The sequence below is a fragment of the Pollicipes pollicipes genome, unplaced genomic scaffold (genome assembly GCF_011947565.3).
Source record: "Pollicipes pollicipes isolate AB1234 unplaced genomic scaffold, Ppol_2.1 Scaffold_4881;HRSCAF=5763_pilon_pilon_pilon, whole genome shotgun sequence".
Classification (NCBI taxonomy): Eukaryota; Metazoa; Arthropoda; class Thecostraca; order Pollicipedomorpha; family Pollicipedidae; genus Pollicipes; species Pollicipes pollicipes.
This window is the reverse complement of record NW_023596576.1, coordinates 20569090-20584154: the sequence shown is the minus strand read 5'-3', so window position 1 is coordinate 20584154 and position 15065 is coordinate 20569090. Positions and strand designations below refer to the sequence as shown.

At 44.6% G+C, this 15065-nt stretch overlaps 1 protein-coding gene across 1 annotated transcript in view; it reads right to left on the bottom strand.

The window, feature by feature from the left end:
* Positions 1 to 649: 649 nt before the first annotated feature.
* The window catches only part of LOC119100105 (glycine receptor subunit alphaZ1), a 62349-nt gene continuing 47933 nt past the window's right edge, over positions 650 to 15065 (bottom strand). Inside the window, exons 10-14 of the mRNA XM_037223219.1 lie at positions 13696 to 13908; positions 11787 to 11918; positions 3936 to 4011; positions 917 to 1021; positions 650 to 692 (exon numbers count right to left, since the gene is read on the bottom strand). Of these exons, the coding sequence (XP_037079114.1) occupies positions 650 to 692; positions 917 to 1021; positions 3936 to 4011; positions 11787 to 11918; positions 13696 to 13908 (569 nt within the window). The remainder of the gene's footprint in view (positions 693 to 916; positions 1022 to 3935; positions 4012 to 11786; positions 11919 to 13695; positions 13909 to 15065) is intronic.

The window sequence follows — 15065 nt, the reverse complement described above, 5'->3', positions numbered from 1 at the left end:
AGCTACAGAACCCTCTTTCGGCTTCTCGGTCTGATTCAGCCCCAGTCTGTGGTCAAGGGCATGACTCAGACCATTTGGTAGCACACCGGAAACACGAAAGAAAACCCACAACTGATAACACAGACATCGCGATCCATCTTGCCCAATGGTCCTCAAGCGCTACAGCGTCACCCAAGTTTGGGTCGTATGGCTTTTTGTTCGGGTTGTGTAGAGTCTTATTGAAACAAGCTCGCCTACAAATGTCACGAAATGTTGAGCGAGAATAAACATGAGTTGAATGCTAACGGACCTAGTTCTAATGACAAAGATTGATGGCCTCTGAGCATTTACTATTCTGTTGCGCATTAACGTTATCCCCACTTACGCTGTAAGTCCCCTTTATGACATCTGAAGCCGTCAAAACGGACAACAAGCACGGTCGATGATGAGGTTGACCACCCATGCTTGTTGCCGGACATCAGATCGTCAAGAAACGTACTGTAGTGTAGACGCGGCAGTCGATAACCCACAAAGCTTCGAAGGACAGCGTTCTAGGGTGAAGTCAAAAGCCACATAATCGATTGTGCCGTCTGTTCGCCTGCTATAGGGGCGCCTGTACACCTGCTGACGGGTCGTCTGTGCACATGCTGTCGGGGCGTCTGTACACCTGCTACCGGGTCTTCTGTGTGCCTGTTGTCAGGTCGTCTGCACACCTGTTGTCGGGTCGTCTGTACACCGGCTGTCCGGTCGTCTCTGCACCTGTTGCCGGGTCTTCTGTGTGCCTGTTGTCAGGTCGTCTGTACACCTGTTGTCAGGTCGTCTGTACACCTGTTCTCGGGTCGTCTGTACACCGGTTGTCCGGTCGTCTTTACACGCGCTGTCGGGTCTTCTGTGTGCCCGCTGTCGATAATCTGCGCGTTTGTTGCTTGCGTCGCACCTGATGACCAAGGCGTATTCCACGGTGCTGTAGAAGCAGAACACCATGCAGCCGATCATCCACACATCCATGGCCTTGACGTAGCTGACCCGAGGGCCCGCCTGCCTGAAAAGACGCCGCGTAACATAAGTTTTAAGGGAGTCTCAAGTGCGTTCTCCCCGCCTTTCTACGGGGGTGAGTTTTATTAATGTGGTCATTTCAGGTGTCTGGGATCAAAATCTGATGCTGGCCTCAAAAGTGTCATATGTCACCGCTTTCAAATGCGCCTAAGCGGAGTAGTGGTTAAGATGAAATAGGTATCACCATAGCATCGTCATCATACATTGCATAACATGAACTGTGCAATTTTCCCTACGACTGCTTTTTACCAGCGAAAACCTCGCTCTTGCCAATCCCTCTCGCCCGCCAGGCACAGATAAATCTTGTCACCCTATAGCTATACATATAGCAAACTTTGAAGTAAACGCTATTTTGGAGGCTGGTGCTGTGAACCTGGCAAAGATATTTCTGATTTTTGTCAGCAGGATCTTCTTGTAGCGGAAATGCTGATGGCTGGATGACCATTTGGCGAGTGTTGACTTAATGAAGTATGTGTGGTCGGAGTGGTGCTGTGCCCAAAGCGCTTGTTGGTAGGTTTTCAGGTGCTGGTGCACAATCGATTTGCACTCGTTCAGACACAGTTTCATGTGAAAGAATGTCTCGAGTTCGAGAACCTTTGTGTCTTTATGCCTTTTCGTTGCAATTTTTAAAGTACTTCTGCAAACGCAAGTCATTAAACCCATCGCAAGAGCCCGACCCGTCGACAGGCAAACGTACTGGCATTGATAAACGTTGTTGCCGTTAAATAGGGTGCTCCCTTTTTCTCCTTTGATAAATTTTGCGCTACAATTTTGAGACAACTTTTTACATTCGATACATACCGTACTTGATTTTTCACATTTTTGGGTAACCTACATCTACAATTAAATGCGCTTATTTTATATAGCTCGTCGTCATTGCTACTAATGCGCACCGATGAAAAGTAAGGAAATACGTGGATGCATGTATTCTAATGACAATCGCTCCTTGCTCTTGGAATGAGATCAAATGGGAAGCAATGCTTGCAGTTACCGGCCTAATTTCAATTAAATGAATCCATAGAACGAAAGATCACACAACTTATGATAGGCATTCGGATACTCAGCTGTGGATGTCCTCTGCGTGTGGAGCTGCCCCGTCAAAACTAAATAAAATTGTTTACCGCAGGTTTCTTTTCACAATTATATGGGGCCATCGCAATACTGCACACTACCTATACACTACACACCAGAGCAACTAGTGCATTGAATTTTTAGGATCCGGTCCATTCAGTTCGGCTAGTCTAGATTAGGTCCACACACCAGTCCGCTTTTTCCAGATATCTTAATCCATTTCGCTCCGGCACGTTGCCCGAAAAAGCTATCAAATAAACATGTGCCAATGCGCTTTCACCTTAATGACTTTCTGAAATTTTGATTAGAAATTTGGTTCATAAGAGCATCTTAAATTAAGGAAATTTGCTCATTTCTTTTCGGGGAAAAGAACGCAATAAGTTGCCACAAGCCAGTGGGTGCTAAGATACTTAAATCAGCTGATTGCCTGTTAGGAATGCAATTATGCATGAAGACGTGAGCAAACTAGACTCATATCCATTATTTTCGCCAATAATTCGAGGTACCACCACATCACAGGGCCCAAATCTCTTTTTGTTTCAATAACCTAGCGCATGATCGCATTAAACATCTTCAGACTCCAGATTTGGTGCACCATACCTACGCATGCCACTAGACAGCTTCAGTGGCACCCAGTTGCCATGCGCAGCACGACGCTCATCTAATACGCCTCCTGAATCACTAGAGCTACCATCTCACCTGATATATCATACTTCAGACGTGTATCCGTTCTCGAACACACTAACCGAAGCAATAACCTCAACTACGCCCATTACTTCCCGTAGATTACTGCTGTTCTGACACCATAATCCACGCGTGCAGTTGTCCTCTACCTGCGACACCTGCTCGCTCATCGAGGGGAATAAAACAGCAAAAATGATGAAACATATAATATAAAAATAAAGCAATAGAATATAAAACATTTTTGGCCTTTTTACTGTAATGATAAAAGCTACTGAATAGTTAAATGGGATTGCTGGTAAGATCAATGGGAATGGTAGCTATGCTATGCTAAGATAGGGTATTAGATATTGCTACGAATGAAAATATTGCACTTACAATTGCTACGAATGAGTGGCACTCATTCACACGAAGTTGTTAATGTGATCTGTTGATAAGAAAATTTGTTAAATGAAAATGTGGCTGAGTTATCTTTTATGTGACCTCTTCGTACATTGTTTAGAAGTAAATGCACTGCATTTTTTCGGTTTAAAGGTTTTTTCTGAGCCGATATCTTAACGGAGTACTTGAGGACCAATGTAATGCCAATTTCTGTTGCATTGGCTTTCAATCCGCCCAATCCGTGAGATGGCACAATTGAGTCGTGATCCAGTCCGGTCGTCATCCATGTTTCGGTGGAAATTTATGATGCAGTCGAGTCCGTCCTGCGGATGGATCCGATCCGTGAAGTGGTTTTTACACACTAGCCTAGAGTTGGGTTTAGCAGAGTGCAGAAGAACACGGATGCAGTGATTGTCCGGAGTAAGAAGGAAACTAGAATTAGCGTTATCACTGAAACATTCTTAGCTACGCATGTGCACGGGATATCACCTGTTTTTAAACAAATATTCGCAAATGATCGTATAATCAAACCTGTTCAAAAGACATTAGAGAAGAGCGAGTGGGAGCTGAGTCAGGGGGCCAGGGAGGAATTCTAGCCGGCGCACCAAGCAAGCGGCCAGTTCGTACCGCACGTGTACCTGTACCTCTCGGCGGCGAACATGGTGGTGACGGCGAGCAGGGTGGTGATACAGAGTACCATGCGGCCCGGCACTGCTGACGCCGGCACCAGGAACGACACGCCGGCCACAGCCACGAGCAGCGCCGACGGCAGGTACGTCTGCAGCAGGTAGAACTGCATCTTGCGCTGCAGATCAAGCCGGAATCCGATCGCCGCGTACGTGCCTGTAACAAGGTCGGACACATTGGATCCCAGACCTTGGCCAAGTGCAGACGCGTTCCGAGGCGCTCCGCAGTTGTATTTTGTGACCGTGCCGGCGGGCTCTGTAGCGATGCCTTAAAGCCAAGTTCGAATAAAAAAGTGCTAGAAAGACACAACTTTTGAAGCTTTCATCAAACAAATAAGTAAATGCCAGCGTATCGCGTTTGCATGACCTTGACATTTGACCTTGAGAGGTAGCTTGTTTCAAGCGTGACGAAAGCAAACCTCCTCCTGATATGATAGTCTTTGTTGTTTTCATTAAGTTAACGAATAGACACCAGTGTCCCGCATTTTTGTAACCTTGACCTTTGCCCTTGAGTGTAAGTTTTTGAAATATGACGAAAGCAGGCATCACGAACGTCAATACACCACTTTTGTTGCATTTCTTTGGTAAAGAAAAAATGACAGGGCATTGTATTTTCCGTGATCTTGCCTTTTAGCAATTTTCGTAACTAAACGAATAAATTCCAGTGTATTGAGCTTTGTGTGACCTTGACCTTTGCTCTTAATTGACTGTGTTTCTGGATTAAACGAACAAATGCCAAATTACCACTTTTTGTCCGCCCTTGACCTTTTCTTGTTTTTTTTTATGCAACGAAGGCAAACACCACGAGCACTACTATGATACACTTCCTGGAATGCCCACTTTGGGTGAAAAAGAACACCCTAGTAGGTAATTTTTTTCAATCTTTTTCCCCTACTTTATGTGATTTTTTCACTCCCTCCTGATATTGTCTAGCCACAGATACTAACTCCATAGTTTTCTTTCAGCTGCTCCTATGGTGTCATCGAAGTCCTAGCTCGCTTGAAGCCACCAAGCAAAAACAAGGCTCCACAGAACCTAGATACCTATGGTTACATCCTGTCTCACGTACATCTAGATCATGTATGAATCGTTATGCTTGAGCCACTAATTCAGTATCCAGACCTGAGCCTCTGTAACCACCTGTCTATGGCTCCAAACATCAAAACCTTAAACATCTGTAACGTACTTGTCTATGGCTCCAAGTACACAATCTTAAACCTCTGTAACCTACCAGTCTATGGCTCAAAGCCAAATCTGAACAATAAGAATGAATCGCAGTGGATTGTTTCGTGATATTCGTTGATGAAATATGTGAGCGGTTCAGATATTTGTAACTGGGTAAATGAACCAGAATTGTCTCGTGCCACGCATGTGCACACACAGAACGCTAACGATGCCTCACTATGATGGGAGAATGGCCATGGCAGTACAAAGGGACGGGAGGCACCTTACCTAAATTTACAGCAAGCCAAAGTGCCTAATGAGCGGCATACGAGCCGTCTGTCATACGACCTGGCCCTGGGCGTCTGGCTATGCAAGGTGCCTTGCACTTTCAAGCCCGATAGCCCCAGCGACTCCAGCCGCTCACGTTCGTCAATCTTGGGTTGTTCACAAAGCACATCAGATGCAATTTTCAACTCTGTGCCAAATATGAGATTTTCTTAACTTTGAAACAAAAATTGGTCCCACCATGCAAACACCACGCAGAGCCTGGAAAAGAACTTTACTGCGCGCCATTTTTCCCCGAAGAGATCAGACTATCAAACTGCACCGCTCCCGAAATGTACGAATGAACAATGCAAAAAATGCCTTTTTAATGATAGCTGAAAGCCAAATATTACAATTTGAGCACTTATTTTCAGATGTTTTTGGTACAGTGAGCTGGAAAAAAATATTCGCAGAAACTGTAAGCCTACGCATCTATTTTTATTTTTTGTTATTGTGGTCTCATACGGAGGTGAATCAAATACATTTTACTTCCTTTTGTCTAATTTATATTGATACCATTCATGATCTAAATGTCAATAATTTCCCTACAAAATTTACCAACTGCAGCCTTGAAAACATATCACAGATGCATGCATTAATGCGCCAACCACCCAAAGAGGTTTGAGAAGCACACAAGAGTGAATAATACATGTAAAGCAAAGGTAGTGGCTTAGCACTGACGACTGGGTGTAAAGCAACACGCCATGAGCAGGAATTTTTCACCTTTTTCACAGATTTGATGTGAATTTTTCACACCTACCTAATATTGTCTAAACACACCCACCAAATCCCAATTTTGGGTTTGGTATGTGTGGTTAGGATACACAGAGCCTGGACACCCATGGCTATATCATGTCTCACCTACATCTGAATCATGTGCATGTAAGCACAGAGCAAGGACACTAGGTACGTTCAAGCCCGAAAGCCTCAGCGACTCCAGCCGCCTGCATATATTAAGTTTGGTTTGTTTACAGAATTCATCACAATCTTCAGCTGTGTGCCAAAGGCAAGGTCTTCACGTATCCCAAATTTTTTAGGGTGTCGCACCACGCAAAGACCCTGCCAACAAAGCAGAGCCGGGTAGATGATTTACTCCTAGTATTTCCTTTACCTGAAGAAGCTTGGCCACTCAATCACGCCACTCCCGAAGTGTAGGAGTGAAAAATGTAATAAATGCTTTTTAAATTAAATCTAAACGCTGAATATCACGATTCGAGCACTGATTTTCAGAGACTTTTAGTCAAGTTAGTTGATTACAAAATTTGACATAACAACTCAAGTCTCTATATTTATTGAATTTTTTGGCTTGTTTTGGTCTCATACCAGCGCAATACAACTTCAATTTTCCCTCCTTTCCGATCATCTTTAAAGACACCATTTGTGACTTGAAATGTTGACCAACTTCTCTGCAAAATGCTGCGGCTGCAACCTTGCATATATTTCATGCATAAACCGAATTGATTCGCCAGCCACTCAACATGTTTGATATGCACCCAAGAGTGCGCAATTCATGGGGAATGAAGGAGACCATTTGAAGCACGGAACTTCTTTTTACTGCCATTTTGCCCTGGTAAACCCCCAATTAGTGGTTTTTTTCGTTCGTAGCGGGGCTCAATAATGATTAATCTAAGCCACTACAGTTTCACTCCCTCACCACGTTACATTAACCTGCAGTAAGTGGCCTTGGAAGAGACCTGACGCAGCTCATACAGAAGTGTTTGGTGGAGAAATTATCTCCTACGAAGCTGTTTTCCCATGCAGAGCTCCTCTTACTTCTTCCGCATTTTAATTTTGTAGGTTGGTGGGCATGATTGATAGGTATACTTTATGGGTGGATTGGATGACCCAGTCTTTCAGCAAACCATGGGAAAGATCCTGACTTTTTCGGTGGGGGAGCAGCAAGAAGCCTGCCCTTAAAAAGCCATTAATTTCTTCCGTGGAGCAACTACTTGCTAACCTTTCCTGTTTTCATGACATGATTTGTAACCAGATTCATTAATTTTCTGTTTAAATTTATCGAATCTTGTTCAAAAAACAAATTGTGATACCACAAGATATGCAATCAAGCTATTTGGTCTAATAACTTGACTACTTGGTTAAAATGTCTTGAACGGGTTTCTCATGTCTGCTTCAGCAAGATGTCGTCCGTAGTTGTCATATTTTGCTGCCTGGCAAATAGCTGTACTGTAGATATGCACTATATTTCTAACGTAGGAACACTCCAAGCTGCAATGCACTTACAATGTGAGGGAGAGGTAGATAATTTCACAAATAGACCATCCCATTTTAAATGTAAAGCCAACATTTCAAACTTTAAGTCATTAAATATAGATAATCAAACCTTAAAGGATGTCTTTGTTGCAGCTGAAATGGCAAACAGCAAAACTGGTTTTAAGGCCATATATAAGTTATGCCACGTTTGGAGGAGAGAGATTGTTTTGTGGAGCATACCCACCATTGCCCTTGACAGATGCTAACCATGATAATCAGAATGAGTTGTTCAAAGTGATTGAGGGGTTTTTACTTGTGTGTTATCAGCTTTGTCTGCTGTCAACAAGCTGACACAAACGAACCGAACCAAAACACCAATCGAAACCAGCCAAAAACAGTCTGCCTCATGTTTGTATCACAAGTGCTGCTGTCAAAAAAGGTGAGGTGGGTTGAGGTGATGTTCAGCATATGGCTACTCTAAGTTAGGCTAAGTTTGTTAATTACATGACAAGTGGCAGTAGGAATTTTGCAAGTATCACTAACTCACAAACGCTGTTGTGGTACAAATATGTAAGACAGGATGAGATAAGGTAAGGCGTTTTTAGGTCAGGCTTAGTAAGGTTACTTTCGTGCAAATAAGCATTGGTATTTTGCAACAAACTGACATGATATTTGTATTTCCTGACCCTATCTTAACAGAAGCCAGAGGTATGTTTGTAGTGTTTGATTTGGTGATGTGTTGACATATGCTGACGTGATGTGCTTAGTGCTTGACAGAACATTAGACTCCTGCTGATGTGTAGGAGTCCAATGTTTTTTGTTGTTTTTCTTAATGTTTTATGCTTGTTAATCTTTTTTTGAATTCCTTTCCATTTGTTTTTTGTTCAAAAAAACCCCATGAAAGGGAAGTGCAAAGTGCAGCATCAAAACATTGCTGCTACATAGGTTCTGATGCTCATTACATCATTATGAAATTACTATTGTTTAATGCATTCTGTTTTACTGTAATGACCTAAAATGTTAAAAAAACATTTGTGTCATGTTTCTAATATTACGTTAATGTCAACTTGAAATGTATGTCTTTGTTTGTCGGAGCATGTCTCAGTGACTCATAAGTTCCAACCTTTGCAAATTGAATTTTGTCACTCTCGTACGGCCTTTTTCAATGAATTTTTTTCTTCCCTGCCCTAGTACAAAAACGATTTTAGCCCACTGAATAAAGGAGGTAATGTGAAGCAAAGCAATAATTTTTATCGACAATTTTGGCCTGTTAAACCTCTGTTTTGCCGTTTTTGGTTTCTTAGCATGGCTCAAGAATGCTGGATCTAAGCCATTCCAGGCTTTCCACATTACCAAGCTAAATTATCCTGTCTGGCATAGCTGTGGGACAGACCTAGCGCAGCTAATGCAGAAGTGTTTGCTAGCAAATTTCTGCCCCTCCAAACTGTTTTCTTATATCTTAAGTGCAGAGTTACTCTCACTTATCTCACACTTCTATTTTGAAAGAGGGTTGACTAGATTGATAATAAGTACACTTTGTGGGCGAGTTAGATGACCGTCGGCAAACAATGTGAAAGATGTCGACTGTTTATTTGGGGGAGCGAGAAGGAAGCCTGCCACTAAACGGACAGCAATACTTCCCTTATTATCTAAGTTACCCGACTTTAGTTTGGTGACTGACGTTCGGTTCGGCCTTGAAAGTTTGTTTTTGCAGATGTGACAAAAGAGGACATTACGAGCACCAACATGACACCCTATTTATTGCACTTTCTCCGTAAATGAGAAATTATCATTGTATCCCTCTGTTGACTCATGTTTGCGATTCGCTTATGTGTGATGTTCGGCACACAGTTTATTGGACAGTGTCGCGATAGGAAATGTCTGTTGCAGGCCTTTGTGCCTTTGTAAACATCTGTTGAAGGAGCTGGGCAAGCTCACCGAAAGGTCAAATGGTCAACTGGGTCAATGGTCGTCCATTTTGGACAGGCAGGTGTGAGGGTGGCTCTGCGCTCCCATGTATCGACACCTGAGTGTGGAAGAAAGGAAACCACAATCGCCAGTTGTATCAAGTACAATGACATCGTAACTCGTATGTAATGAGTTTCAATAAAAAGGCATGACTTTGAAAACCATGGTCAAACGCGGAAGATTAATGCCTGATCTTCGCGAACCAAAACACAGCACTGATCATGCCTAGCGAGAGGCTGCTCCATGACATGGTCTCACTCCTTCGCCGGTGCCAACGTACCGATAACGTTAACACCGCTTAGCATCTGGGATATGACGGCCGCTCACCTGGCCACGTCCCGTGTCATAGCTAACGCGCAAATGTATGGGGAGATTGATTACAAATTGGCCGCTGCGAAGTGTGAGCTGAAGCGTCGGCTGGGATGCTTTCGACGAGAGCTCCCAGTTATAGAACCTAGTGTATGATCCCTCCCACGGCTGCATGCTGACGAGCATATGGGCTCGCCAACGTCTGTACCCAGCGGCTGGGGTCACGATCAGATCGGATCTGGGACATCCAGATGGGGCAACACTCATGTTAAACGACAAGATATTATTCTGGAATTTAGTCTGGAGCCACGAAGGCCGTCGTTAGATCTCCAGGCAAAAGCAAGTTTTAGTTGGCGATCACCACAAATGAGGCGCAATAACTAAGTGACTACCAAAAGCTAATGATCGAGGGCGTTCGACTGGGGGCCTTTGAAGCGGCGCTCGCACTCGCGGCACTCTGGGCTTTGGTGTCCCACGCGCCGCGACCTGTCTGCGCATCCACTGATGACACGCCACAATAAACCTACCGATAGGCACGCTGGCGCTGGGTCCTCAAACATTCTGGTGTTGCCATGGCGATGAGCCACGCCGATCGATCCGAACACACACACACACACTGTGAAGGTGAGGGGGAGAGGATCGAGGCACATTAAAGCCATCAGCTTTTGTCCAACACATGGGCTTGAACAAAGCCGTACCACTGTCATTGTGGTCGATTCTGCTAGAGTGGCCCACAGCACTGTCTTGGTTCCGCCACTTCAACGAGTTTTTAACATAAACCCTTGGCAAACCACTGCTTCTCTTACAACGAACTTGATCATTTGGATCTTGTGATGAAAGCTGAACCACCAGAGCGATCGGCTGTAGAGCCAAATATCACTCGTTAGATCGGTAAGTTTACATAATAAGTTGACTATGATAGCTAATATTTCATGCAAGCAGTCTTAACAATCAGTCCTATGTAAAAATAGTGGAAATGCGATATTTTAGGCACGGTCCATGATCGCGTAGTTCAAAACTCCCCCAAAGCAGACACTACACACGATCTGGATCAAGTGTCCTTGCACACACAACCACCACACATACCAATTGACAGACACGTGACAGCTACGATGCCGTTGTTATACCAGAAGGCGTGTTAAGTATGCGCGACAGGTCTCTTTACTCATTATTAGTTGAAACTTGTACATGATAAGGATAAAACAAATTCGTAGTCGGGAATACTACAAGCCTTTCTTTTTTTGCTTTTTTAACTGCACAATCACCGCCCATTCTTGAGATACCGCGTGCTTGAATGACGCCAGATATTAATTCATTCAATAGTGGTTGAGAATTGTAAAAAAAGTGGGCCTATAGCAGCAACAAAGGGCAATCATACACCTTACCTTATATCAATATCGACTCAAATTGTCAACATGCATGCAGTCATTGTACATGATGATATGGAAGCCTACCAGTTCATATTTTTCTGATCGAGCCGCTATTGTAACAAAGATCAGTAGAGTGCAAGTTAAAAACGATAAAACATGAGACCAATCATAAAACAAATAGTGTGCCATGTACACTGGCACTAGGTGGATAATTAGTCGCGAACAAAGTGCAGAACGTATTCACTAACTATCCCGTATCATAATTTTGAAGTGGAACATCTTATTCGTGAGCAAGGCAGAGAACAAAAGAGAAGAAAGAAGCGGCCTTGTGATGGTGGTGATTTAGTGTTTAAGGGCGCGTGGGCATCGAGGCCATTTTGCAGCCAAAAGGCGACCTTGAGTGGGGGGAACCATACCATGATATCAAAACACAAGCCGCAGAGAAAATAAAGCAGAACTAGCCATGCCAGGAGGCAGTAAACTATACAGCAGGCCGTCCAGAGCAGCCGCTTCAGTAGTATGGGCCAGTGGGGACCGCAGCGCCAGCAGACAGACGAGGGCCGACCGTGGGCCCGCGGCCCCGTACCCGACGGGTATGCCGACTGGCTGTTGTAGCCGCTGCTGATCGACACCGAGAACTGATGCTGATAGAGTTGAGACGGCAGGCGCACGCCGGCCGGGTGCCAGCTGATGTTGAGTCGTTCGGACGGGTAGCCACCTGAGGGTCAGCGGACGGCCGCCTCTGTCAGACACCGCCCGTGATCGTGCCGGCCCGCTCTGCTGCAGTCTTGGCACGGGCGATGGCACGACCCTTCCTTGTGCTGACCCACTCTCTAGCGTACTGCTCTGGAAGACGCATGATGGTTTCAGGTCATGGTCATGTTTCAAATTACATACTAAAGGTGCAGCATAAAAAGGCACGCACCAAAATTATACAATAAAAGGATACAGCAACGATCAGTGTTAAAATATACCTTCCTATGCACTGTGAGCCGGACCAGATCAGTGGTAAGTGGTCAAATCACATCGCGCATGAAGGCATTCAACGCCCTTAGTGTTGTGGCATCGCAAGCATAAGATAGCAGGCGGTCCCAGGTCACAATAGCCCCCCCCCCCCCCCCCCAACAGTTCAAGGTCACAAGTCGGCGTTTTGCTAAATATTTATTTTTGTTCAATATTTTTTGCAATGCAACCTAAAAGTGCGTTTTTTATTATAACCTGATTGGTGTGGCATCCATGAAATCAAGTTTTTTCCTGGCCAAGGTGCCTACCACGACGCGGTTAAAGAAGGTGCAAGATATACTTCCGATTTATGAAACCGACGCAGCAATCTGTTTTTTATGACCGGATGCCAGGGACTAAATCGTTGAAGGAGTGTTCCACATTTGTATGGGGCTTTACGCTGAGGTAGCAATGATGAAGATCATTCGGCGTAGTTCACAGCCCTGCCCTTTTAAAGACCTAATCCCCTCTGGTTTTGAGCTACACGCCCGCGAAGACGTACGGATAATTTCGTGCATACTATTTCAAGGCTGCTCGGGCGTCCACGACGCCAAAATAACGTCATTCAACTTCTGTCATTCCACTTGTCATGCGGCGTTCTAGGCCAATAAAAGTGTGATTGCTTAGTCGTTTATCTGTGCGTTTTATTAGCACGATTTCCAGATAAAACGGCCGTCAATTGGCTCTCAACCAATATTGTGCAAGCTATGCCAGATTCTGCCATGAATTACGTTTTGTGATACACATACAGGGTGATGTGCATTGCTCCTAGTTATTGCGTAAATAAGACTTGCAGTCAAATAACTTAAGAATAGCGCTATAACTGAGTATGTGAATACAAGCTAGCACCTTATGTCACGGATAAATACGCAAGAACATCACGAAAAAGGATGAAAACACGAACATCTAACGAGATTTTGTTCAGCACACATCCAGCAACACCGCGGGTCACTTGATACTCAATGATATTGTTTAAAAGATTTCATGTGGTTGCAGATGAGGCGACGGCTGAGCATAGCGAGTGATAGATGAAAAAAGTTACCAATTGAGCTCATGTCACTGAAACGGCAAGATGCTCTGTGTAGCGCACATATTTACAATTAACACTTAGTCTACGTGTTTCTCTCAGGCCAAGCACTGTACACGACTGCTGTTTCCGCACTGGCTCGACAGTTCACTGGAGTTATCATGCGTCTCTCTTACAAGTACATTGGCTTCACGGATGAAGAAGTCACACACTCACTGCTCTCCATGATGATGTTGCAGGATTGCCGGTCTAGAGGGAATGAATTGTACTTCATGGGACAAGTATGTTCCAGAAGAATTCTGGAAGCAAAGCCCAAAAAGTTATGGAGTAAAATGAGCAAGGGTTGGTCACCATCAGATGTTGATGAGCCACTTCAAGGGTTTCAATACACGTCAAATCAATTTCGCATACAGATAGCAGATGGAGCATATCGTCTCACCCCTTGGAACCAAAAAAGAAAGCTAACAGAATTGAAAGCGGGGCGGTCTGTTGCGACGCACGAGCTTGACGTACAGTGAGGCCAGGAAGATGGTCTTGTTGGCGTAGACCTGGAGAGCCTCGCTGGGAGTGTACAGCTTCAGCTGGCGGATGGAGGTGGCGTGGAGGAAGAACAAATCGGGCACCCACAGCCGCTCACGCATCAGTGGCGAGAATGAGATGTGTGCGTCCCCCGTCATGCCTGCGACCAAGCCAGCGAGCGTCAGCGTCGGGCCGTTGCTCGCGGCCCGGGATCACATGGGACCAGATCTTGTCTACTATGTTTTGAAAGGGTCGTGGCTGTCATGAATTCTGAGGCACAGCAGAAAACTATGGCTTGCCCGATTTATGGACTGTGTTGCTTGGCAAGCTGATTGCTGAAAGCGCTTTCATTCAGCGTTTTAGCATTTCTACGATGTCTTGGAATCCAGTTGTGACATTGAGAACTGGTAGGGTTTTAAAGGAGCTCTGCAGACCCACAGGGCTAGTGTTCGATTTGCATAAAGACCTTGTTGAAAGATGGGGAGAACATTCTCGCGTGACACTTACCAGACGAAAAAACGCGCTGGTTGTTCATGATATAGAAGAACAGGCGCAGCTACCAGCGCTTATGAGCACGCCGGTGCCCTTGAGCATGGCCATGACTGACCTTTGGGTAATGAGATGCGAGGGTCCATCCATATAGAGCGCATCAGAAGAGACATATGAATGGACTGAAAAATAACAAGCCACTCATTAATAATAGTAATATTGACATCACTTATTAAAATATAGCGGACGGAAAGCCAAAAAACCCATCAAATTCATATTTTGTGGTTTTGTTTGCGACTTTTTGTGAGCCTATACGGCCGAACTGCCAGTCATTTGGCGTGAGTGCGCTTCAAGGCCGTACCTACTGCGCTTAAGAAAAGCAGCTCAAATTGGACACCCCACAAGCAGAAACGGATAGCATTGCACCTTTTGACAACATCAGATATGCGCATCTCTCAGGTAAGGACACTTGAAATGGTAGCCCTAGAACGACAAAGGCAAAGCAAAGAAAACGGCTTACAGCAAAGAACTTAATTCGCGACCTTAAATGTCAGGTAGAATAGATAAGCTTTTCTCGCGGGGATTTTCAGTGCCAAAAGTGAGCATAGTTTAAGGGAACGTTCCACATCTGATAATGTTGAACCAATCGTCAAATCCGATGGCATAAGCTCACTTATAACTATGGTCATACTTTGCTGGAAAAGATTACTCTAGGCAGCACAAGGTCTCTGGTTAGTCAAGGCGCTTCTCATGCATTGTTGTGTCATTGCACCATCGTACCTTGCACAATATTGAATTGAGAGCTAATTGGTGGTCCTCATATCTGGA